Raw genomic sequence first — 26,385 nt, 5'->3', positions numbered from 1 at the left:
AACATTATGTTTTTTGACAAAACAAAGTTACTTGAAATGTTTCGAAACCGACAAAATATTGCCCATAATATTATTATTTGAAGTTAACCTGCATCTACAGAATGATGACCAAATTTCCATTCATATCATAGCGTGAACTTTTAATTCATTCACCACTTTACGAGTGAGATTTACTTATATACGTGAACTGTTTTACCAGGTGACAATTACCTAAAAATCCAAAATAGAACAAAGTATCTCTTCCTGTTCAAATTATACCATACAACTAATCCCAAAACCAATATTTTCCCAACTTTTTTCGAAACACTAACCATTCATTGTATTTTGATATATATATGTAACGTCTCAGAATTATGTAGGATAGAGGATCAAATTAATGATGCATGTCACAACAAATCAATATTTTACAACGTCTCAGAATGTGACGACACTATTCTCTACACTGCTCCATCGGATCAAATTGATACAGGGAAGATAACGTAAACTTATAGAAGGGTCTGAAAAATTCCCAACAAACAGCACACCTTGTTTTATTTATAGTAAAGACAGCAATGTTTTTGACCGATGAAAATAAATGTTTAGTTTGTGGAGGATAGCAACAAAAAAAGCAATTATGCGAACTTTCATTAAATTTTGTTCTAAGGTTTCAGAGAAGATTTCAAAGTTGTCCACGTAAAAAACGACTAAAAAACTGTTTCAGGGGCAATAACTCCTACATAGGGCAACGAATCACTGAACATTTCGGCATAGGTTCGTCTTCTGATGCTGAACATTAACACCCATGATCAGAATTTTGCAAAATTCGACGATTTTTTAGTAATTTTCAAACGTTATATTGACCCCTATGTTCTATTCTTGGTAACAGCGGTTATGATTTTTCTCGGATCAAAAGTTCAAACAGTTTTTTTATGTGCAGGTTATTCTTAGAACAGTCATACCAACTTTCATTGAATTATGTACAGAAGATTCTGAGGAGGAGATGTTTTATTTCCTTTGTTTTGTTTGTCTGTTTTCCATGTCTGGTCTTGGTTCCTGGATTTCCGTCTTTGGATTTTTGGTTCCTTTGCTAACTCTTTAAAGTGATCACATAAAAAATTGCCAAGAACGTCAAAGGGCAATGACTCCAAAATGGGTCAACATATTTTCTCCAAAATTAGACCACAGATAGATCTGTTCTTGGTGAACACTTTTATCCTTTGTTAAAATTTGGTTAAACCTGGCGGTTTTGGAGATATGCAAAAAAAACTGCTGTCTAACGCTATGTATTATTTCTAGTAATTGCGGTCATGTTTATTTTTCGGATCAAATGTCAAAACAGAAATTTTGTGCAGGATACCTTAAGGAACAATAATGCTAAGGTTAACCCAAATCGATTCAGTAGTTTAAAAGGAGAAGATGTTTGAAAAATTGTTAACGACGACGACAACGACGATGACTACGACGGACGCCAAGTGATGACAGTAGCTCACATAGCCTAAGGCCATGCGAGCTAAATGGAAAAAAAATTAAGTATCATATTTCTGAGAGGTTTATCTAAGTTGATATCTCGTTTCTTAAATGTTGAGGTTTTCAATACAGGGAATAAAGTATATATTATCAAGTGAATTCTATGGTTAATTTGACCTTACAATAAAGGGGTGGTTTATCAATCTAATTTGACTCAACCGAAAACATACGCCTGTCAACAGTCATGATTTTTTTTGTCATTAATGTGTCATTGTATATTTTTGTCGTTATAATACTTGTTGTACTTTATGGAAGTGTTTTCGTTAGGTGGATTTTATTACTTGGGTTATCGGGCCTTCCAAGGCTTAATTAAAGATGTTTTAATACTTAAAGACATTTGGTAATCTCTGGAAATATTTACTATTTTGTTTTTAGATTATTTGTTGCGTTTCATGCTATCCGTTCTTTTTTCTTATGTTTCTATTGATATGATAATTCTTCCTCAGGTACATGTAATTCGGCAGTTTTATCTGTAAACGTAACATTTCGAAACGGAAGAAACTTCTGCAAAAGGCCTGAGTTAAAGCGTCAATTTTGAATTTTGAACTCTGTGTATTTGAAGGTTTTTCAAACTTAAATATGAAAAAAATCAGTTTTGCAACTTAGCGTTCATAATCTAAAATGAAACGCAAAACATTGACATACGAAGTATGTATATTGGAATACACTGGAGATTTAACTTCTATATTTAGATGCATTAATATATTAATTTCATGTTTTGCGTTCAAGATAGCAGGGATATTCATAATACAAATATTTAAACAACTAGTGCGTTCTATTTTCGCAATGTTCATGCTTGGTAGTTTTGTATTTTAGACCGTATGTTTAAATCATCCCTTTAAATGAAATAAAGTCACTCTAATGTATATAAAAAACCCTTTTGATGTTAATAGATTGATATAAATTTGTATAATCTCTTGTTTTTATTAATGGACATTTGGAGAATTTTTGTACATTTTCTTATGGTGTTATCAAGGATTAAAGGATCAAAGTTTGAAAGTCTTTCAATGAAAAGATATTGCTTTACAGGTTGCTAGTAATCTGAAATAATTCATATAACCAATTCTCTTTTCTGTTGTGTGATGTTTATATTTAGTTTGAATTAAACTGACAAGATAGTTTTTAATTGAATAATTTATCGGTTGTCTTAAAAGTGCTATTTTTGAAAAATGGTAAGAGTATCCGATAAAATTGTTACTATTTGGTTAAGGTTAGTGTCTTATTGTATGTCAACTATATTTTTTCGGACAGAATCAAGTTCAATCAATTTATACCTTAATGTATACCTATTGTAGTTATGTTATAAAAATGACAGCCCAGGGCCATCCATTGTACAATACTTTGCTCTGACAAACGATGCTGAAAAAAGAAGAAATAAACACATTCTACGCTAAATTGGAAAAAGCAGTCAGTATTATTCTATAACAAGGTCTACTTACTGTCTGTGTAGACGTTAATGCAAAAGCGGGTAACGATAATAGTGAAAGGACAAATAGTGGGGAAAAAAGACGGCGCCAGAAATGAGAATTGTTAAATGTTATGCAACATCTGTGGGATTAACGCCCTTGAAATCCGGGTACTTTATTTTAGCATAAGGTTTTACATTAAGTCACTGGTTTTATTATATTTTTTGGCAAATAGAGGAGATACGAATCTGATAAACCACAGTTCTAAAAATGACCGATGGACAAATTCACTTTTAGATGTAAAGACAACGGGAGATGCAGTTTGCGGTAGTGATGTTCATTTAGTGGTCAGTAATTACATATTGAAACTATTGAAAAAAAAACAAAAATTGTTGAATATATAAAAACTTAAGGAAAAAGATATACAGATGAATTTTAGGATAGAACTTAGTAACAAATTTGGACACGATTATTGACAAAACTAAAATCAACACAGATGAAAGCATAGATTATGAATGAAATGCTATCAAAGACAACTACCAGGAAACATCTGAGTCAGCGCTAGTCTAAAAGAGGCCTAAAGGAAAGAATGGATCCGTGACAAAACATGGAATACAATCGAAAAGAGGAAAAAGCTAAAACTGATGATGATGCAAACAAAGTCAAGCAGGTTGAAATATCAAGTTAAACAAACTGCAAAAACGAAGGATGACAACACTAGACACCATTGCGCAGGTCATAAGTTAAGATGTTAATGTAAAGAAGACAAAGATATTCGCAATTTATTATACCTGTACTATACCCAAACAAATTGAGGATCATGGGGTAGAATAATTAGAAAACTTTACATACTGAAGCACCATCATAAGCAATGATAACTTAACATCAGAAGGCAAGGCATCGAGAATAAGCAATGCCTGATCATTTGTTTTGTCAGCTTAAATTAATGTAGATCAGGATAAGTTTCCCTTATGGCGTATTTCACAGTTACGTTTACGCGCTTGTTTCGCACAAAAAGTTGACCCGGTCTAATTTTGTAAAACTTAAAGTTAAAATTTGCTAGATATATTGATTAATTGTAGTTATGCATTTAAACGTTGACAGATAAGAATGATAGAAGGAAAGTTGAAGTAGATGGAATTACATGGAAAGAGGCAGAAGAGAAGGCAATGGACAGACAGATTTGACGGCAGTTGATTTTACCTTATGTGCAGACACGCACAAAGAGGACTAATTAAAGTATACATTTTAAATGTTTTATTCTTGAATGGTTATTTGGGGATTTCCCAATTGTGTTTTTATGCTATACATGAAGTATGACAAAAAAACATTGTTTTGATTAAAATGGACAATATTTCGATTATTATAGAAGTTGTTTTTAAAATAGGAAAAAAAAACAAACCTCAATTAAAATGAATTGAGGAAATAACATATTGATCACGATGAATGCCGGTATAGATACATGTACAAAAACAAAACGATGAAAGTGTAAAACATACCTGTTTATCGTTAGTCGAGAAAGAACAAGGAAGTGGTTTCGCTTGACTAGTAATAGTTTTATTTTACAAGATGTGGTTTTCAATTCTTTAGAATTTAAATCCCAATGTTTAACCTCTGGCGTATTTAGCTTACTTAAAACCACACATTTTCATATATAATGATGGAAAAAGGTTGATATTTTTACGTCTTTAAATGTATAATCATTTTACTCCATTGTTAGACAACGTTAGGTCACATATGTCTTTTTAATTCCTTATGGGAACATCGCATATATTGTTGCTGGGAGTGAACAATGCGAATTTAAAATGTTTGCTTTTCAGAAAACCAGTAATGTGTAAAATACGTTTTTGAGGGGATAAAACAAAGTGATGGCAGCTATTGCTAGTCAATTAAATGACTGACAGAAGTCTAGTTGGTGTTCAAAATTCGACAAAACAAAGTTACTTTAATTATTCGAAACAGGAAAAAATGGCCAAAATATTCTTATTTAAACCGTATGTACAGAACGATAATAAAAGTTCTTATCATATCATAGCGTGAGCTTTAAATTGTTTCCCAATTTTGTTTTAAAACACTCACCATTCAGCTGTTGAAGTGGTGCTTTTGTATTTTTTATTTATATTGGTAATTAATTTGTCTTTGTGTTTTTATGACGTTTTTAAGTTTAACTTTGAAGAAGTGTCATCGTTCCGTTTATTACTATTGTTGTCGGTGCCTTTCAGAGCTTATTTAAGGCTGCATTTCACCATATACTTGTTTTTCTACTGTATCGTATTACTAAATCGAACTACATCAAAATTACAACAAAATTTCTACACGAATCTTTGGCTGTAAACGGAAAACTTAACACTCAGAAAAGTCATCGATGATAATAGCATTTTTTCCTCAGTTTCCTGTAATTTTCCAAGTTTTGTACGAATTGAATTAAAAGAAACAGGTATGAATCAAAGCGCAATTTGTGTATTTCAAAACCAGAACAAAGTTAGTTATTCGTTGTATTGGTCCATTTAATTGATGGCATAAGAGTCTTTTATTTGAAAAAAAAAACACTGATTAAAAGGAAGCAGAAGAACATTTAGTTCCCTTTACACGGCCTCTCACTGTGATTAATTGGAAATTTCAGACGTGGCTGATGTCATGATTAATGGCTAATGGTCACTGCAAAGATTAACAGGGTCAGTCAGAGAGGTAATCAGACTTCTTACTTGGAATTCAAATGAAATATAATAATCTGCGTTTTTTTGTCTAATTTTAATATTAAAAGGTTATTTCTTCAATTTAGCGGTCCACAACCTAAAAAGTTAAGAAAATAAGTGGCATAAGATTATCGGCCGAAGTACATATATTGATATGACGTTGGAGATTTGTCTCATAAATTAAGGTGCATTAAGTAGCAGTCTTTCTAAAAATCAGACAAAAGGTGATTCATGAATGTTCAAAACCCACCGCATTGAGTCTTTTTTCTTATTCAGAAACAGTTACTGATCACATAATCAGTCTTAGTTTTTCATTTGGATGTTGCGCTTTTGAGATAAAAAAAATATATATATAGATTGTACATGGAATTTGCACTTTGGAAGAGTTACCGTTCTTGATTTGGCTTCATTTAGTTGATTTAAGGGGGAGATGAATGTATTATTTTCTTAAAAGTGCAGATCTGAATGCAGAAAAGATTATTGTTATATGAAAATATAGTATATGTAGACTGAAAAAAGACTGGGTTTTTCTTCACCATGAATCACTTTACCATTGGCAGTGTCTGAAATTTATGTGGACTGGTACCTAATATATAAATTTCATACTTTGCGTTTAAGCGAGTAGGGGTATTCATAATTCAAACATTTTAACATACAACTCGTTTTATTTGATCATTGACAGTTTATATAAATCCCCAGATAACTCTAAAACACCAAATGCACTCTTATATTTTCCAAGAAACCCATTGTATGTATGATTTTAGTTACTTTATGTTCTTTGTTGTGTATGTCTGTTTTCCATGTCGGGTCTTTGTCCCTGGATTGCATTCTTTTGGTTGCCGCTATAATCTTGGTTCCCTTGATTACTCTTTATTTGTTGCATAACAATTACTGCTTTTGTACAATTTTATGATTTTTTAAGGTCATATAAAAATCCCTTCTAAGTGTTGAAGTCTTGTTATTGCCTTATTTATTTCCATTGAAACTTTACTGCTGAGTTATTGTTCAATAATCATTTTACCGCAGGTATGTTAACCATATACATGAGACAAAAATGAAGTTCAATACGAAAATAAATTTCGATTAATTTATACATATAACATACCTGTTTCAGTTATGGCTACAATGACAAACATTGTTAACACAATGTCCACTATGAGGGGAACAATGGGCTGCACAATCTTGAGTATTGTGGCACTGTTGCTGACGTTTACTGAAAACAATAAAAAAAAACACTAAGAAATGCAACAGAGATTGTTTCGTAATAGTGCTCTCGAAATATTGTTTCAACCTTTTTGTTATTCGCTTTAACGCTTTTTAACGCATTCCCCATGTTATTCACTCATAGATAGAGAGAGAGATAATGAGTACATGTATTTTAAGTATGCGGTCAATGTTCTCTTTGGTTTTTTTCATCAAACAGTTGAACTAGGATATTTGTCTGACCGACATCTCTGTAATGCACTATCAGGAAGCAGCTCCAAACAACAATATATGTGTGATATGCTATTTAATATGTGTTATTCTTGCATGACGGAATGAAATATGAACTTTCAATAACAAAAAAAAAGTAAATTAAACTACATCAAATATCCGATGGACTTAAAGAAACGTTAGTTGCCGTTTTTGAGCTGTTACCACCGAATGGTCACGATTTCTAGTCCATTGTATTCCACTAGTAAAGCCATGTAATGAGTCCCATTGATACAACTTATTTATCTTGATTTTTATGATAGACATAAGTAGTTGAATATGATTTGAAACTAAAATGTAGCGTCTTAACGCTCAGTCCAGTGTGTTCCACTCTAGAAAAATGTTAACAAGAATGGGGATGTTATTTCTGGCGAGTATGTACTTACCGCATTGAAAATGTCTTTAATTGCCACCTAATGTTTTACATTATTATGTTAATGTTTAACCGTAATAACAACTTCCATAGATAATGGTCAAATTGCAACAATAAAAAAAAGAAAAAAAGAAGTTAAAAATGTAGAAACAAACATGCTATAAGTTCTTACCCTACACTATGATCATGAAGACATTCACAATGATGATGACTACAGTTTGGTACCTGACCGTGTGGACAGGAGCAGTCATTGTCATCTTGGCAACTGTTAAACGGGCAAAAGTGAATATTATGTTTAAGACTTTAACGAAACTCGTTGTATTTGTAGTATGCATGTGAGAAATGGAAACCAACTGTTATTCAAATACTTCTGAATTTTTATTCTTGAAACGACCTCTTAATTGTTTATTTGTAGAGCGTTTTGTTACAACAACGAAATTTAATATAGAAATGTTCAGTGTGATACACTTTTATTAACATGTGCCATCGTCTGTCTCATACTTACTAATGCTTGGGTACAAAACCTTATTTATACCCGTATTATTCTTTCCATGATAAGACAGGAAACCTAAATCGGTATGCAAATATTATTTTGATGATGAATTTGGTTAAACTTGTACCATTGTTTCTTTGAATTATTTTTGAAAGCGCCGTAAAATATACTCCTCCTGTTAAATTCAGTGAATTTTTAAGGGAAATTTAGGGATTCCAGCAACATTCAAAATATGAAGCATAGTGTATAATATTCATATTTAAACATAGTACAGATGAAATAGATAAATAAGTTAGTTAGTAAACTTTAGATTACATAGAATACTTACGCCTGTCCATAGACAACGACAACTAAAGGAAAAATATTGAAGTCATATGAATAAAATGTTCTAAATCATATGGGATTAAATTTAAATCGAAATATATATTTAGAACATTTTTTCATTGTTAACTATTTGAAATGTGTACATCATGAATTCATAGACACTAACCTGAATATAGACCCCGTTATGTTGTAAAATGTTCCCCATTCTGTATAGTATGCGTTTTATTACTTTTGGCAAGTGATGTTTTAAATGTTTAAACTGATGGACTTATTTTAAATTTCACTTTATAAACACCGAACTTTCTCAAATGAACAACAAGATTGCTCTACGTACATATAGAGCTGTCCATCTACAAACTGAGGGAGAAAGAGATTGATGGGTCGATATATCAAATAATTATGCAGGATTTCGCGGCAAAGTGTCTGCTCATGTGTTGGTGAACATACTAACCATAAGAATCAATTATGTTTTAAATATGCTATAATGATGTATCATTGTTTTCTTTTGGCACTACAACATATAGAAATACTAACAACCTAACACTAAATGTTTCATATTTTATTTTTTACGTTAGTTTGCAATTTACTCCAAATGCCTTTGTTTGTCTTTAAACGAATTTAAACATCCAGCTAATATATTTTTCCAGACGAAAAAAAGCAAAAAAATACATAAGACTTATTTGACTGAATTGGATTTACATTCCACATTAAAAACACTTCAAATATTGTAGTTCAATTATCGAAGAATTGACAACAAACTTACCTAAACAAAGAAGAATAAGTGCACAATTCATATCTGATGTCCTTTCACTGAAGATTTTAAACGGCTTCCACTTCTGATAGCCGGCTTTTTAAAGGCAAAGATAAATGTGATCTTGAACTGCAAGTGGTAGTACATCAAAACACCAACGTATGTGTCAGAATATTGGTTCGGCTCCGTCTATGCCATGGTTTAGACATTTTCGGTTTATAACTTTCACAATGATACTATAAACACGAAGCCCTCTATCGATTCTTAGGTTTTTTAACACGTTTTAGTTTTATTAGCGGTGGAGCTCCTATCTTAAAAATCAGACGTTTTACAGAAAATTATTGACATGATATTGACTTAATAGGCCCTGCGACCTACGCAATAGCTAAAAAAGTTAAAGATATAAGACTGAACATGCTACATTTATAAGTAATATAACCTTATTGACAGCTACTAAGGTTCTAATTTGGAAATCGACCTTCATTTGTCCCCTTGCTTGATCTTTCATCTTTTTACGTTTTTTGTGATATGCTTCTGTCCACGAATTTCGTCCTGTTAAATTCTTCAGTGTTATCCTATATTTTCTTTTATGGATATTTGTCAATAGTGGTACCAGTGTACAATGGTAAAGTCAGAACGAATCTCTTTTAACGATATTCTAATCTAAAAGTATTAGCGTGATCCAGATATTATATGATCTTGATCTGCTACATAAAATGTCAGACTTTAAAACGAATTACTATGCCTTTTCATGTTTAAGAATAGTAACATTAATCATCTTACGGTCATTTTACTAATCAACTATATCTTACTTGTTGAACTTTTCAAGAAATATGTTCAAAATCCTCATTTTTTAAAGGTTTTTCATGCTTTTTTTTGCCCCAAAATGACGAAAAAGGTTCAAAAGGACTTTAAATGAATCTATGTACTAAAGTGATGTGATTTTTATATCCGATGACCCCCAAAATACAACATGTTGAGATTAGTCCAAAAAGGGCCCTTATTGTCGCTCATCCTTTATAATATTTTTGTCTACAATCGTTTAATAACTCGAGGGACTAATAATTTTTTCATGCCATTTGTGCTTCTTTTTCATTTTGTAAATTTCATCCAATGAACAACTTAGAATTTTTTTTACTAATGATGTACTGAAATTGTGTGTATGTAAGTCATTGTGATTTAACAAGTACATGTATGTAAGTTATTGTGATTTAACAATTACATGTATGTGCATGAATGTTTAACTTCAATTCTTCAATTACTTTTTTTAAATATCCATCTTATTAAATGAAGAGGCATTAAAATATTCTTCCTGTATTTGATGTAGAAAACATCGATATATTTCGCGATGAACATAAGAAAGGCAGTTAGTTAGCTTTATCGCAAAAACACATTAATGTGTGTCGATATTCATTGTGTTTGGCTTTCTTGGTGTTTTGAGTAAGCCATTTTTAAACCTAATGTAAACGGAATGTATAATTAAAACTTTACACTATTTCACAAAAAGGGTTTTATCCAGGAGAAATAGATCTACTAAGTCACCCGATTTCATGTTAAGTGTGGAGTTTTATTAAAAGAAAGTACTCATCACTACATCAGATGATTGTTCAACTTAAAGCATGAATTAACCTCCATTCATTTTAGCACACCTACGACAAATTTAGGAAAGACAGATGACCCATTTTACTATCTATTATTCTATATTTTGTATGGGTTATCTTTTTAAAAAAGAGCTTAATAAACAAAAGCGTAGTTTCTCTCTTCACTGGTTAATTTGAGTGTCTAACATCTAACTATATATATAACTACCTGAAAATCATAACTTCGATTTTTCACTTCCTGGCTTATCGAAGATAATGAACAAAGACTGTGTCAATAACCTAAATAAGAACTAGTACAAACTACGACCGACTATTTACTGTCATGATAAATGTTTGAGGCAAATCCATGTGTGCAAATGTGTAGGTTCACATTGAAATATACATGAAATAGCTTGTTTTGGTATCTAAGACTCGTTTTTAGATGGAGAGAATTTTACAGAATTACTACATCTCACGAAATATTATACATATTTATTACTTATAATGTTGGGCGTTCTGCTAGATCCATTTTACCGCTGCCCGAAAACAAATACATGCTTATTTATAATGTAGTTATCAGTATATGCAGTCTAAAGCATATTTGATTTCGGATAAATACATTATGGTTTTATTCGATAATGAGCAATGAAAAATAATATAGAATAACCTATCTTGCAATGAAGTGAAATATTTTTTTGTTACACGTATCATGACAATTGGGTCAACAAAGTTGGAGTTATCATTAAATTTTCTTTCCAACTAATAATTCTAAATGAATTTTTAATTATATTTTTAAAGTAAGCAACTTTAAATATTTGATATTTCGAAATCTGCCCGTATTTTATTGTTATTTAAATTGTATTGGAAACGCTTGTTCCACATTCAACAATTATTGTTGTGTTATTTTATATTTATTAAGACTGTGGTATATCAGAAAGTTAATTGGTCCCTATTTTCGTTATATCTACTCTTTTCCTGTCATTGAATCAATTGAATTGAATATTCCGGTAATAAATTTTCACAAATACATGATTCTCTTTTAGTTTTTTACTCTCATTTTTTTCCAAAATTTCTTTTTCTTTGTGTACACTTGAAATTTTAACCGTCATACTAAAATAAAAGTGTAACTATACAAGTACGTAAAGATAATATCCAAACTTCGGACTGATTCCTACATATTATCGATGGAGACCAGAATTTTGTATTTTGGCCCATTAAATAATTAGGACAAAGATTAAATGTTAAAGTTTTATTTTCTCAATGCTTAAAAGCTGCTCTATAAATGGTTTGGAAGTCAATGAAAATCGTTTCTCTACATTCGCTTTGTAAGGCATAACTATTCACCGACAATTTGACTGCTGGTGAAGTCTGACGATCAGGGTTTTTTTTCTGAATAACAAAGACATCATTTAACATATTAAACATCTATATACAAAACTGTACTTTACTGTTTTGGTTTGGCTCATAAACATATACACCTAACCATTCTTAATCGGACAAACCGACAACATTAAAAATACAATGAACCAAACGCTTCCGTCTCCTTTTCATAGACTTAGATTAGTATTTTCAAAACAAGAAATGGAAATATATTTTACTATGTCCATAAACATTGAATGAAGATCATGTTAACGACAACAGTTTGTCGTGATACGTTTGTCAAAGGACAGGTTAAAAACAACCATACGAAGAAGCAAAACAAATAAAAAGCTCAATCAGAGTGAAGTTGGTTTATCAATAATCTAGATATAAGAAGAGACCTAACATCAAACACACATCCGAAAATCTACGTTTATCAAAAATAGATTAAAGTCGTTATTTTACTAACAACCTTTAACCTTATGAACAGTTTATTATTAGTAAACATTATAAAAACAACCTTGTAAATACAGTCCAAATGAAAATAAAATAATAATTATACATTTATTGTTTACACTGATAGTGCAGTCATGTCTTTGGTATTCTACGTATTTAAATATAAAAATTCTTCTCTAATACGTTATCTCTGCAAAAACTCATACTGTTCCTGGAGAAAGAAAAAAATATTTGAATTTTTCAAAGATGAATTACAGTGCTTCTATGTTTCAAAATTTTATTTATAATATGTACCATACATAAAACATACGAATAAAGCAAACAAAAAGTTAAAATAACCTCAAAAAATAGAAAGATTTGGTTTTAAATAATTAACAACATGTTTAATTGTTTCTGAAACAAAGAACATTAGGATTGCCATACCACTGTGAGAAAAAAGAGGCTATCTCATTATAATATACAGCCTACGGCCCAGGGAATATCGAACGCTCGCAGAGAAAATGTGCTCATCTGCTTCGAATATCCCAAATAACAAATAAGACTTTGAACAATGCTTTGGAAATAATAACAACCTTGGCATTTCGAATTGGATCATACTCGTACCAGAACAGAGAAAAGCAACTGAAAAATGGGCAAATAAACATCGTCTACATTGAAATGAATTTTATGTTACAAATATCCCGGTGAAAACGTGCATAAGCCATATGCAGTTAAAAGAACACCACGTAATATCGCTGGGGTTCAAGCAAATCGACTTACAGGAGTGGTTCCACAAATTTTGAAAAGGGATTCATGTATTCGTGTTACAGGTGCAGGCAAAGAGTATATATTCTGTTAACGAAAGAAGGTTCGTCCACGCTTCGGGGCTGAGTTCTTAATAATCCTTGTCAAGTCTTTGTTTTATTTACCGTTGACTTGCATTAGATGGCAAAACTTTGCCTTTTTAACCTAAGCGAAGGTTACCTTATCCAAAATTCCTGACATCGTGCATTTATCAACAACTTGTAACAGGTTACCATTACCATTGACCTAAGGGTAATCATTATCCTGCTCAACAGATAAAGATATTGCCTGTCGTGTACCCAGTTCTAAATCAAGACGACAAATGTCTGCTAAATACTGAATGGCATTTCTGCCAAAGGTACACCGCCTTATCTCAACTACATCACAGAATGTCGTACAAGGGGATGAAAGCTTTAAAATCACGCCCTCTGCATACCCCTGTCAATACATGCATAGCAAGAGCGACCATTATTAATGCTTTATTGTTGGATTTAAATTTATTTAAGGTTCAATAGGTGAAATAAGTTTAATGAAATGATGAGCATTTTAATGATTCATTAAAATTAATGACAAGTTGGACACAAGTTAATTGTATGGTTAATTTTAATCACTTGATTAAAGTATTTTATTACTTATCAAAGAATAATCAAGGGAACCAAGGTTATAGCGGTTATAGAGGTTATACACAACAAAGAACATGAAATAACTTTCAATGTAAAATCGTACATGCAAAGTAAAAAAAAGCAAATGAGCAACTCGGTTTCCACTAAAACTGGGAGCATGGACCACGTGCACCTGTAGGGTAAGCGTCCTCTGCTTTTCTAGATACACTTGCCGAGTTGCTTATAAAAAGAAAGTCCGGGATAGACAAACGAGGAAAGGAAAGCTATGACATGTTGAATAAATCAGTTTTCATGGCGCAGATGGATACACCATAACGATCCACGAGTTCATGATGCGACCATAAAACTTCTGTAGTGATGACTTCAATCTTGTAGCAACATAACCCTGTTGTAGAATCCTATTTTTTAGAATTCTAGCGCGATCAAAACGTCTGCGTAGTTTTGGCAAGCTCTGGCATAACGTATGACTTTTGATATGAACACTCCATAGGCAGGAGTTGAAGGGGTGTTGCCACAGATGAAAGGAAAGTTGACAATTCTGAATGAAAAGCCATTATGTTTGTCGTAAAATGTGGTCGATAGTTTTCCTTTAACATCGATTTCTAAGGATAGGTCAAGATATGAGGCTGACTTCTAGTATCTTTTATCTCAAGTTCTTTGGGGTAGATGCCATGTATAAAATCCCCAAAATTAGGATTGTTCAAAGATAATACGTCATCTATATATCGAAAACCGAGATTAAAGGATCAATCCAAACGATATTCAGATCAGCTATATAGTCAGCCTCATAAGAGTGAAGGAATAGGTCAGCAAGTAGAGGAGCACAATTTGTTTCTATTGGAATGCCGACCGTTTGTTAGTCACACGTTCAACAACAGACCTATGGAATATAAAGGATGAATTAAAATAATGTCATTTTTGACATGCTTTCATATTCATCAAAATAATTGAACCGTTTAATTCCGTATTACTCAGGTGATTTTCGCGGTGGCCAAATTTTCGCGATTTACTGTATGAATAGGGATATTCAATTTTCGCGGTCTTCATTTTTTCGCGTTCAAATAAGGTCAATGGGAGATTAATGTGAAATATGTGGACTTCGACTAGATTTTATTTTCGCAATTTCTCGGGCCTTGCTAATATAGCAAACATTTCCCACTTCATAGTATCATCATACAAAGATTTCCGCAAAATAAAATTTAATGGGATATTTACAGATTTTATATATTTATTTGCCCTTTTTATTTGCTTTATATATATATACTTCTTTTTAAGGGGGAAATCGAGGGAACAAAAATAAGAAAGACAATAAAAAAATACATAATCCAGGAATAACCAAGAGGGAAGGTTAATTTATGTTCCTTGTTGTGTATGTCTGTGTTCCATATCTAGTCTTTGGATTACATTATTTTGATTACCACTATAACATTGGTTCCCGTGATTATTCTTAAGCTAATTTTCCTAAGTTTATGGTGTTATGGAGCTTATACACATGAAGCTGAAAAATTATTATATGTTTTACTGAAATGCTGTATGTTTATACTAATAGCTCTGAAAAGTTCTTACGAAGTTTACCTTGAAGTACGACACCGGCTTCTAGAAATGAATAAGCTAAAAATAGATCAGGAATTCCAATAGATATCACAAAAACGTGGTCTTCATACAGATCTCATAAAATATTTAAATTCGACATGTTGAAGTGAGCTTTGTTTGTAAAAATTAAGAAAATATTATTGTCTGCTAAAAACAGGTTTACTTGCGATTTGTGCATTTGTTTTTGTCCACAGTGGTAAATCGTAAGAACACTAAAATTTGTGTATGACTATTTTTGCGTACGTTCTGAAGTAGTCATTGCATGAATGAGTGGTGTGAAACCTAAAAACCGGAAGCATGGTCTAAGAATTTCGGTGTGGTAATGTCCTCTCTTCTTCTAGAAGTATCTTCTAAGTTGCCTATTTAGGTAACAGACCATCAATTTAACCAATGAGCATTTGGGACATATACAAAACTAGTCATATGCAGAAATTACCCCCTGTTCCCCATAGTGCTGTGAAAAAGTTCTCATTTTATTTTAAAAATTTATTAAAACAGTTTCTGAAAGAAAAAACATTTCTGCACATTTTATAGGTGATTTTGCTTCTTGTGATGTGAAGCCTTATCTCCATAATGATTTCTAAATTTACCCCTATCTTGTGAAAGCACTGGGATTTCCCATGCTATTTATAGACCCTTCACTTTCGGTGACAAGTACTGCCCTGCAAGTGTGCTAACTCCACATGCCATTCTGAGGATTGTGAGCTGAAATATGTAAAATCATGCTGATGTATAGTCCTCTGCAGGTTAAAGTTAAGGTAAAGTCCAGAGAAGCCATTGAATATTGTGAAATTAGCATAGAGGCCTATGGGAAGTGGAATTAGTGGTTTCTAGCCTATATAATGTCACTTCGGAGACAGACGAAAGAGGAAAGGAATGTTATGCCGTAGTGAACAAATCGGTAATAAGGGGGTGTATGTTTACACAAAAAAGATCATCGATGTTCATAAAACCTTTCTATTGATGGCTTTAATCTTGTAGTAACATTCCGAAACATATTCTGAAAGATAAAATCCATTGTTTACGTTATACAAAATACTATTTATCTTGTCTTAATCCCCTGTTTTTTTAATAGAAACACTTAAAACATGTTCAAAAACGATCCTACCACGTTATGAAATACCTTAACATTGATTTCTGTCAGACCCACAATATGATATAAAGGGCCACATAGTCGTAAACGTATTGTTTGTGTGTTTGTTTGTTGGGGTTTAACGTCCAAGCAGCAATATTTCAGCTATATTCAGACAATGAACATGGAATTGATGATAAAATGAACATGAAATGATGAAATGAAAAAGGAATGGGACACAAGGACAATGGGGTCGACAAATTTTGATTGCCACTGAAAACAGGGAGAGGTGGGTAGGGTCGGGCAATTTAGCCTCCTGTGGTGGAGCCCTATGGTTCCTACTCCGGGAGAATACCACAGTAGGGTTCTTTAACGTGCGAGGAACGTGGCATCTTTCCCAACACGGTGCACCACTATGGTTTGCGATCAGGTTTTCCGTACTATAGCCTGACAACCCCAGCATGTAACACGCCAGGGGTACCCCATTCCACCACCTGGAGCACACAACCCTGTTGCTCTGTGGGCAGAGCGCCCTCGCCCCCGGCTAGGGTTCTGAGCACTATGTAATCGCCTTATACGACAAGCTTAGCGCTGCTGCAGGCCTATTCTTTTAACACCCGGACCTGCACGGGGCTAAACGTATTGTTTAGATATATGTATTGCGATGTTATGAAATAACGAAGCTAGACTCATACCATTCAATATTAAAACCATATTGCACTATATAAGCAGCTGTATCCGTGATTTTTGGATTATCGCTTTTGGTTAATGGATTTTAATGTGTTATACTTTTCCTTTCTCTTCCGTCTCATTAACTTTTGTTACCTTGCTTGAATGTATTATTTTTGTTATTTTATTTGTGTGTGTGTGTGTGTGTGTGTGTGTGTGTGTGTGTGTGTGTGTGTGTGTGTGTCCCTGTTTTCCAAGTCTGGTTTTTGTCTACAGATTAAATATTTTGATTTCCACTAGAATCTTAGTTTCCTTGGTCACTCTGTCATTCTCGTACACTATGTTATCATCAATATATTTTAAGTTTTCAGTATATTGAACATTGGTTTCAATTAAACTTACTGTGTTTCCGGCCCCGTGCAGGTCCGGGTGTTAAAAGAATAGGCCTGCAGCAGCGCTAAGCTTGTCGTATAAGGCGATTAAATAGTGCTCAGAAACCTAGCCGGGGGCTAGGCGCTCTGCCCACAGATCAACTGGGATGTGTGACCTAGGTGGTGGAATGGGGTACCCCTGGCGTGTTACATGCTGGGGTTGCCAGGCTATAATACGGAAAACCTGACCGCAAACCATAGTGGTGCACCGTGTTGGGAAAGATGCTACGTTCCTCGCACGTGAAAGAACCCTGCTGTGGTATTCGTTAGGAGTAGGAACCTTTGCGCTCCGCCACAGGAGGCTAAATTGCTCCTGTCGACCCCATCCCCCCTTTTTCCAGTGGCAATCAAAATTGGTCGACCCTATTATCCTTGTGACCCATCCTTTTTTTTTCATTTCATGTTCATTTTATCATCCATTTCATGTTCATCGTCTGAATATAGCTGAAATATTGCTGCTCGGACGTTAAACCCCAACAAACAAACAAACAAACTGTGTTTCCGTTATAAATTTTGGTGCTTCGGCAATGCTTAAAAAGTTCATTTATATATGGATATAAAATGGGGATCCTAAAAAATTATCATAAAAAATATGTATGCAAGTATACCAAGCTGAACAATCCTATTTAGTTAAATCAAATTTAACTCAACGGTTTTGTTTTAAGATTTAATGTACAAAAGACTGACGGACAAAGGAAACAATGAACGAAAGAACGAATATTCTAGTCCCTCTGTACCATTCTAGACATTTAAGTTTTTAAAGTTGTTTGAATCTATTTTTAAAAAGGAATTATTTCTTAATCAAATGTCATAAGTTGTTTGTCTAACATGAAGATATTAATTTTTAGAGGAATTTAAAGTAATACCAGGTAATAGGTAATCTCTAGTAGAGTTTCACTATGTGATGGTCGTCCATATTTATATATGTAAGTTCGATGAAATTTTTATAATCATAATTTCGTATCCGTAAACTCTACACTTCTTATAATGTGTGTAAAATATGTATATTGACAAAATGAGGATGTGGTTATCCTCGTGGTTTTACCGTGTTAGTTAACATCTAATAATTTGTGAAAGCATAAACATTTGATACACAATATACAAAAGTCAACATTGCGAATGTGACAAACAAATTTCATAACATTCTACGAAGCAATGGTTACTTCAATACATAAACTGAATAAAGGATCAGTTTTTGATTCACCAACCCTGTATTCCGATTTATTTGATCCGAATTCTATCAAAGTTTAACCAAAAATTGTAGTGTCACAATTTTCAAAAATCAAAACAAAACTGAGCTTCGTTTCTTACTTTGCACATGGTAGAACTTCACGGTAATGGATTTGGCTTCCTGTTCTGTTTTTGTTTTTGTTTTTAGAACTTCTTGTTCACAATAGTGTTGCATTTAGATCTTATTATTCATTTCGTTCTAATGATGCTGATTAGAGGCGACTCATTGGAACACATACACAGCATGCCGTACTTCGTGGATAATTTTAAACGATTTTGATTTGATACTTACTCTTACCTCTATATAAATGTCTGTTCGTTCTATTTGATGATTTTTGTTTCCCTCACAATGCGTCCAGTAGTGATGATGTTTTTTTTTTAATCTGCTGATGACGACCGTAATGACAGCTTGTTAAATATTTGTTCAAGAACAGTATAATATATAACATAACTAGTTTGATACAAAATCATTGAATTGTAAAATATTGCAAATACTGTATTCGAATTAATCAGATTGAAAAAAATATAAAGTATAAACCAATGTCCAAATTGCGCAATTGTATTCAAAAGTTTAAAACAACCGCAGTATTATCAACATAAAGATAAGTTGTGTATTTGAGTCTTATAACTTAACACCAGTAATAAAACTGTTTGATTTTTTTTAAACGATTCATTACTTGAAAACATTCATAAGATATACAGTTGACATACTTATATATAAAGTGAATATAGATCAAGGATTGTCAGGGATAATACCGTATCAAAACTGCCGAATTGATGCGAGATTAGAAATTTTCTCTGCAAAATTCGAACCCAATCTTTGTTTTTACATTTATGGAAAACTTATCCCTCATTCAACGTTGTAGACCACTCGATCAATTAGGCTATATAAAAATAATATCTAGAATGTGAATATTAGCACACGATCTACATGTTCATCGTTTAAAATAGGTCAACCTAAGATATCGGTTTTACAGATACAAAAACGGTTATACAAGTTAGGCAAATTTACACAAGCTTATTTTGTAGTTTAAGCATAAATAAGCATATGCTAGTAGGTTTACAGATACAAAAACGGTTATACAAGTTAGGCAAATTTACACAAGCTTATTTTGTAGTTTAAGCATAAATAAGCATATGCTAGTAGGTTTACAGATACAAAAACGGTTATATAAGTTAGGCAAATTTACACAAGCTTATTTTGTAGTTTAAGCATAAATAAGCATATGCTAGAAATAAATGCATGAGGTGACTCCATCTTTGACAAATGATGAATTGGATATACATAATCAACAGTATTCATATTTATATTTATATATATATATATATATATATATATATACTTATTTGTACATTAATAAATAAAAGTGCCATAAATTGTGTAGTTGAAAAAACTCAAAAAATATTTTGTAAAGAAATACCTTTGAAATAAAAAAACTGAAATACCTCGGCAAGAATCACGTCGGTCAATGCTATCATTGTTTTGTCCTATTTTTTTCTATTCTTTTAGCAGTTGTAATATTTGCTCCTACCAAAAACAGTTTATGTTGTGTATATTGAGAATAGAGAAAACAAAAATGTTCAAATGATTTTGTTACGAGACACGTAGCTGTATTGATTTCATATTGATTTCAACTATTGTCATAATATTGTGGCTTTGTGTTCCTAAATTATAATGTAATCAAATACATACAGTCCCCGCATCCCCAAACACAGGTGCCATTTTCTGGGAAGCAATTGCCACCAAAACAGAACGACGGACAGGCTAAACTACAGTTCGGTCCCCAGTATCCAAGATAACACCCTAAAATAGAAGATGAATATGTAAAATTTTTTATCTTTCATTTGCAAATTGTTGCTTACCTAAAACATTTGTTTTGCCTTGGCACACAATAACATATCAATGAAATGTACATAGAACACAAACAAAGTAAAGATGCTTTATAGAATTCATCACACAACACTTTACACGTATATCGGTGACGGAGGGATTCAATAATGTCAGTCATGCTCAATATTTTCTTTTGCCGGCGAGCATTATTTGCTAGAAAGTTTATACTTTGAAAACTTGTATAACATGAGCATTTTCATTTCATAAACACTTAAGTATTGTGATTTTCAGTCATTATTCAAAACTTCACATTGTTTAAATTTCAGTCATTGTTTACAGTTTTTTATCAATATGACCCCTATCAGCCATTGTTCAAATTTGCTGTCTTAGCACAATTTGTAATCCCGCATGAACAGTCGTATAACTTTACCAGTTTTGTAAAATAGCATACCTGTGTCCATTTAAATAAAACGAAGTACATTACAAAAATGATATCAACAAAGATGCAAAAGAATGTTAAACTTTTCCAATGTGGATTGAAAAGTAAACCTGTAAAAATATTGAAGAAAAAGTTCAAAATGTGTAAATAGACAATGTAAACTAAGAAATCAATGAGTCTTTTGTGATAAAAAAAAACAAACATCCTACACCAATACGGGATTTAAACGTTTCCAAGGGTTCGAGTTAATATTGATGTTCTCTTGTATTTTTTATATCCTTAGGATACACAAATAAGGATTCGAAAGTTTGGACTTAATGCTTCCTGTGATAAATAATTTGGGCAAAAAAAAACTAACAGACTCAAAATGAAAGGGTAGAAAAAGATGATAAAAAGTTCGCTTAAACGGTCCATTTAATGTAATCCTGTTTTTAACTGGTCTGCTCTCCTTCAGTTATGGTTAAAACAAATCGAAACAAGTCGAATCCGTGAGATACACGATTTATCACATCGTAAATCAATTTCGTTAGCACACCACAATGTAGCTGACGTCATTGACAACGAAGTACATTAAGTTAATGAAACTTATGATAAATATGCAAAAATGTCATTTGATTTTTGTTTTTCAATATCATACCGCATAATCACTCTTATATTGACAAAAATAAGCATGATATAAAAATTACGACTTTGACACTTTAATTCTCATACTGCAAGTTAAGAGAGTGCTTTTATATTGTGAAGAAGTTAAGTTTTGTAATTCTCATTAATATTGCTAGTGCCGATTTTATATATATATATATATATATTTAAGGCTTATTATTCAAACTTTTTACACTGTCAGCATCAAGAATTGTTTTTAATTCTGCAGTAATAATTGGCAACTTAATATGACCAAAGTTAAAATATTACAGGATGGAAATATCTTATTATGTCAGGTCAATATTTGAAATTTGGGCTTCCGAGATAATTTTGCAATGTATAAATATATATAATGTCTTCTTACCAGCTTTTGACGATGATATCATAATTAAAAGAAATATATAATGATTGTTTCAGGCCTCATTAACAAGATGATCATATAATGTCTTAAATTTGGATTGTAACTCCACTCAGTGTAAGCAGAAACAATCACAAAACTGTACTGAAATGCTTTTTGACAGAGAAAATTACCAAATGTATACTGCATTGAAGCAACAGAAAAAATTGCTTGCATTAACTTATATATTTTGGTGAAACTTACCATTTATTCCTACGTAACAGAGTTCTATATATGGTTCTCGATTTTTATTGTCTCTCAAATATTTGTCGAACAGTAAAAACTTTCCTACTCTATTACAGTTTACTGTTTGTGCTATTTCAGCTGTTCCATCTGTTTTGTCTTTAAAGCAAACTTCTGATTCCGAAATATTCATGGGATCATTAGTAACAGACAAACGGAAGCCATCCATTCTGTAATCCCCTTCAAAGTTATGATTAATTGATTGATATGATTTATCATTATAGGGTAGATATTTTAGGTATTTCAGGATAAAAATCGAATAATTCCGTGTTTCAGTTCGAGACACAGAGACAGACCTTTATTTTGCTAGCTCACAGGAGCAATTAACAAATCGCGAGTTGGTATCCCATCACACTCTGATATAATACTCTGACTTCGAGTATACCATTTCTCACCTCATCCCCTTGAATATGCATGCTCGGTTGTTAAGAAATGACTTCCAATTTTAAAGTCATTAGTGACTAAGTCGGGAACACCAAGGCAATTTCAAATTACGAAAAGTTTGAATACAAAATAAAGTTGGAATTGGTGACATGCATGATTTTTTTTCTTTTTTCAATCTAAAATACATATTATGAAAAAGTTTTTAATTTTACAAACACAATCCTAGCATTCTTTTTTCAAACTTACACCCTTCACGATAAAATAGATCTACAGAAGAAATGTGCACGCTCCTTTGAAACTCTATCTTCCACCAACTGTAACTTTCTTTAGAATCTGTGTGACAACAATCTGGGTATCCAAACCTGAATAAATTACTCTTCGGTCCATCAATTGCATTTTGTGGTCCATAAATTGAAATGTTTTGTTGATAAACTGAACTCTGGGAAACGTTACCAAACGGAGATAGATTTTCTACAAAAATAAGTTTATCATTGACGTTACGCGTGCTATTTGTAATCCACTGGAAAATCAGCGTATGTGACTAGAATCATGCCTAATGATAGGCATTTTTGTGGAGAAAATGTTCGTTATATTGTTTTCATTTTGAAGTATAGGGCCATTTAAGAAAAGTAACATAAAAGTAGGCAAAAATATTTCATTTAAGCGTCGCGCTAAACGGTTATGATTTTTTTTAATTCGACCTTTCATCTTGTCCAAGGTAACTTTTTTTCATTATTTATGTATACTAGACTATTATTTCCAAGTAAATTACAAATGACTATAAAACATACCAATGCCTTATCACACAAAGACGTTAGCGTAGTCATTTAGGAATTAAGTTCTGTTGATGTCACGGAAAAATGATTCGTCCCAATCGCGCATAACGTCAGTACACCTTATAAAACTGTCGGACACTTAGCGATAAGTGAATGCTTGTGGACATAGCTCAGCGCATATTCTTAGCTAAAGAAGCCAGAAAAAGATAATATAAACAGTCAAACACAGGAAGCCCGAATTTCATTAGGCCATTGAAATGTGTTCGAATTATCGGTAGTATCGAGAAATTAAAGTTCGTTTATTTACGATTTTTTTTCGTTTCCGGTCTGAGTTCTACTTTCTCTTTAGGAATTGCTTATTCGAAGTTTTTAATACCTTTTGGTTACTATTCATTCGCTTTCGAAAGATTATGTTGATTTATGGAAATTAAAAATGCTATAGTTGCTTTAAAACAATTCAAGAGTTTTAGCGTGTAAGTCAATAATTTGTTTTCATCTAATTTTCTTTGATGCTTTCATTATGCCGACTTTGGAACATTCTCGATTTTCAATCAGTACTAAGTTAGATTAAAACTCTTTAATTAGTGGTAACTAAAATATTACATGCAATATACTAAAATGACACTTTGATTTACGAATAGGTTTCAGTTTTCCACACCTTTGATTACCTAAGCGTAATCAAGGGAACCAAGGTTATACCGGTAATCAAAAGAATATAATCCAGGGAGAAAGACCAGACATGGAAACAGACATACTCAACAAAGAACATAAAGTAACTAAAATCATACATACAAAGTAACAAAAATAAATGAGCAACTTGAACTCCTCTAAAACCTGGGAGCATTGACCATGTGCACCGGCAGGGTAAGCGTCCTCTGCTTTACTATAAACACCCGCCGAGTTAATCATTAAAAGTCAAGTCCGGGGTTGACAAAAGAAAGGAAAATAAAAAGAAAACTATGGCACAGTGAGCAAATCAGTTTTTTATGGTGCAGCTTGATACGCCATAACGATCCACGAGTTCATGATGACGAGCATAAAACTTCTGTAGTGATGACTTCAATCTCGTAGCATTATAACCCTGTGCCAGAAGCCTATTTGGTAGAATTATAGCGCGATATAAAAAGTAGTAAAAAGTATGTGTAGTTTCGGCAAGCTCTGGCATAACGTATAAGTTGTGATATGAATATTCCATACGCAGATGCTGAAAGGATGTTGCCACAGATGAAAGGTTGACAATTCTGAATAAAAAGTCATCACGTTTGTCGTAAAGTGTGGTCAATATAGGTCAAGATATGAGGCTGACTTCACAGTGTCTGTAATGTCTTTTATCTCAAGTTCTTTGGGTAGATGCGATGTACCAAACCCTCAAAATTAATAATACGTCATCTATATAGCGGAAACTGAGATTTAAGGATCTAGCTAAACGATATTCTTTCTTTCGGATCAGATCAGCTATAAAGTCAGCCTCAAAATAGTGAAGGAAAAGATTAGCAAGTAGAGAAACACAATTTGTTCCCTTTGGAATGTCGACCGTTTGTTGAAAAACGCTTCCACCACACTGGACAAATATATTGTCGATTAAAAATTCCAGCATTTTGTAAACATCTTCTTCTGTATATTTGGAAATGGTTTGGAATTATTTCTTACTTAGTACGAGGAATCTCTACAAAGAACGATATATTTTTATCTAGGTATACGATCTTTTCTGCAAAAAAAACAACAATGTATAATGTTTTTAAGTCGGGATTTTAACTGAGTATGGCGAATAAATGTATACAATGTTGATAAAGCATAGGTTTTTATGCTATTATAGTTTGATAATAGTCTTGAAATGATTGTCTCTAAAAGATCGTTAGAATTTTCCAGGATCCACATTGAATTAAAACCACTTTGACAGCTGTGAGTATGGAAGTTAAAAGTTTTGGAAGAGGTTTGGTGGTACATTTTGCAGATCCAGCTATGTAACGTTGTTTGTATGGATTTTTGTGGAGTTTATGAATCCAGTACATAGACGGTAAATCACAATCATCGTCCTTGGTAGAGAGACCAAAAGAGGATAGCACAGATTTATGGTTTTCAACAATCTCTTTTTAAAAAAGTGTGGTAGCAGTATAGGTCTTATCACTGCTGACAAAATTATTCGAATAAGTGAGGCTTTTTTTCTCTAAGATTTATTACCGAACGGACCAACTAGTCAGTTTGAGATTTTTTCTATTGATTACATTAGAGAAAAGTTAAGTAAAGAAACACTCATTTAATAAACTGTTCATATATGTTGTCATGTCAATGACAACAACAAATTTATGAATTCGTGATCATATACGTTGTGGACAATTAAGAAATATTCATCAAAAATCTCTTCTAACAACAACGAACTTATACTAACAATTCTATCCATCGTATTAAAGAGATTTAAATTTAGATGTTCAGGGTTATTATTTGAAGGCATAAGTCGTTTTAATTTCACTTTCAGTCGTTTTTGGCAGTAAAATTCATATTTTAATTCAAGTGTTTGTTCAAATAGGGAAAACATAACATGATGTAAATTGTATTTCTTATCTGAGTATTTACACTAACATATTTGTTTATTGCAAAAGTAAAAGCACTATATTTAAGGGGTTTTAAGAACGACTCAGATTTCTAAGAAATATTTTGCATACTTACGTTGAGCCATACATGTCCATGATAGAATTTCAGTCAATAGATATGTTATGTAATATTCCATTATACCTATATTTTCTATCTATATATTTAAAACGATGCAGTATTGCAATCCATACTGTTAGTTATTTATAAATCCATCGACAACTAAATGTGTATATTACAATATGAGTGTAACGTGCTTTGTTAAG

General features: G+C 32.4%; 2 protein-coding genes across 14 annotated transcripts in view; both read right to left on the bottom strand.

The window, feature by feature from the left end:
- LOC148629124 (receptor-type tyrosine-protein phosphatase epsilon-like) overlaps positions 1 to 4,529 on the bottom strand; it is a 40,841-nt gene extending 36,312 nt beyond the window's left edge. The window contains exon 1 of one of the 4 annotated variants that reach the window (XM_088544445.1): positions 4,412 to 4,529. The gene's annotated coding sequence lies outside the window, so the exon portion shown is untranslated. Of the gene's footprint in view, positions 1 to 2,780; positions 2,804 to 4,411 lie in introns of those variants that run through there. The other 3 variants (XM_088544446.1, XM_088544408.1, XM_088544433.1) reach the window with 3 other exon arrangements.
- A 1,115-nt stretch (positions 4,530 to 5,644) lies between these two features.
- On the bottom strand, positions 5,645 to 26,385 carry LOC148629123 (uncharacterized). 10 transcript variants are annotated; one of them, XM_088544490.1, is made up of 13 exons: positions 26,198 to 26,385; positions 23,001 to 23,225; positions 22,332 to 22,550; positions 19,117 to 20,622; positions 16,007 to 16,121; positions 15,399 to 15,434; positions 13,381 to 13,638; positions 10,832 to 12,628; positions 9,035 to 9,118; positions 8,276 to 8,297; positions 7,627 to 7,719; positions 6,714 to 6,821; positions 5,645 to 5,705 (listed from the first exon to the last, which is right to left on the bottom strand). In XM_088544490.1, the coding sequence occupies exons 1-4, from the start codon at positions 26,256 to 26,258 to the stop codon at positions 20,489 to 20,491; spliced, it is 639 nt and encodes a 212-aa protein (XP_088400616.1). In that variant the 5' UTR covers positions 26,259 to 26,385; the 3' UTR covers positions 5,645 to 5,705; positions 6,714 to 6,821; positions 7,627 to 7,719; positions 8,276 to 8,297; positions 9,035 to 9,118; positions 10,832 to 12,628; positions 13,381 to 13,638; positions 15,399 to 15,434; positions 16,007 to 16,121; positions 19,117 to 20,488. The 10 variants fall into 10 exon arrangements, with proteins under 10 accessions (XP_088400616.1, XP_088400623.1, XP_088400601.1 ...); XM_088544497.1 differs by having other exon boundaries at positions 15,399 to 15,419; XM_088544475.1 differs by having other exon boundaries at positions 13,381 to 15,434.

Source organism: Perna viridis, chromosome 1 (assembly GCF_037379345.1).
Source record: "Perna viridis isolate PV_CMFRI_1.1 ecotype Kerala chromosome 1, ASM3737934v1, whole genome shotgun sequence".
Classification (NCBI taxonomy): Eukaryota; Metazoa; Mollusca; class Bivalvia; order Mytilida; family Mytilidae; genus Perna; species Perna viridis.
This window is presented reverse-complemented; position numbering and strand designations above follow the sequence as displayed.

What these genes read in the sequence shown, in the direction of transcription:
- LOC148629123 (XM_088544465.1), bottom strand. Translation starts at nt 26,258, where the DNA reads ATGGAATATTACATAACATATCTATTGACTGAAATTCTATCATGGACA. An exon ending in TCTATTTTATCGTGAAGGGT is followed by an intron (nt 22,551 to 23,000) that starts GTAAGTTTGAAA and finishes ATAACTTTGAAG; the next exon opens with GGGATTACAGAATGGATGGC. An exon ending in CTGTTACGTAGGAATAAATG is followed by an intron (nt 20,623 to 22,331) that starts GTAAGTTTCACC and finishes CTTCTATTTTAG; the next exon opens with GGTGTTATCTTGGATACTGG.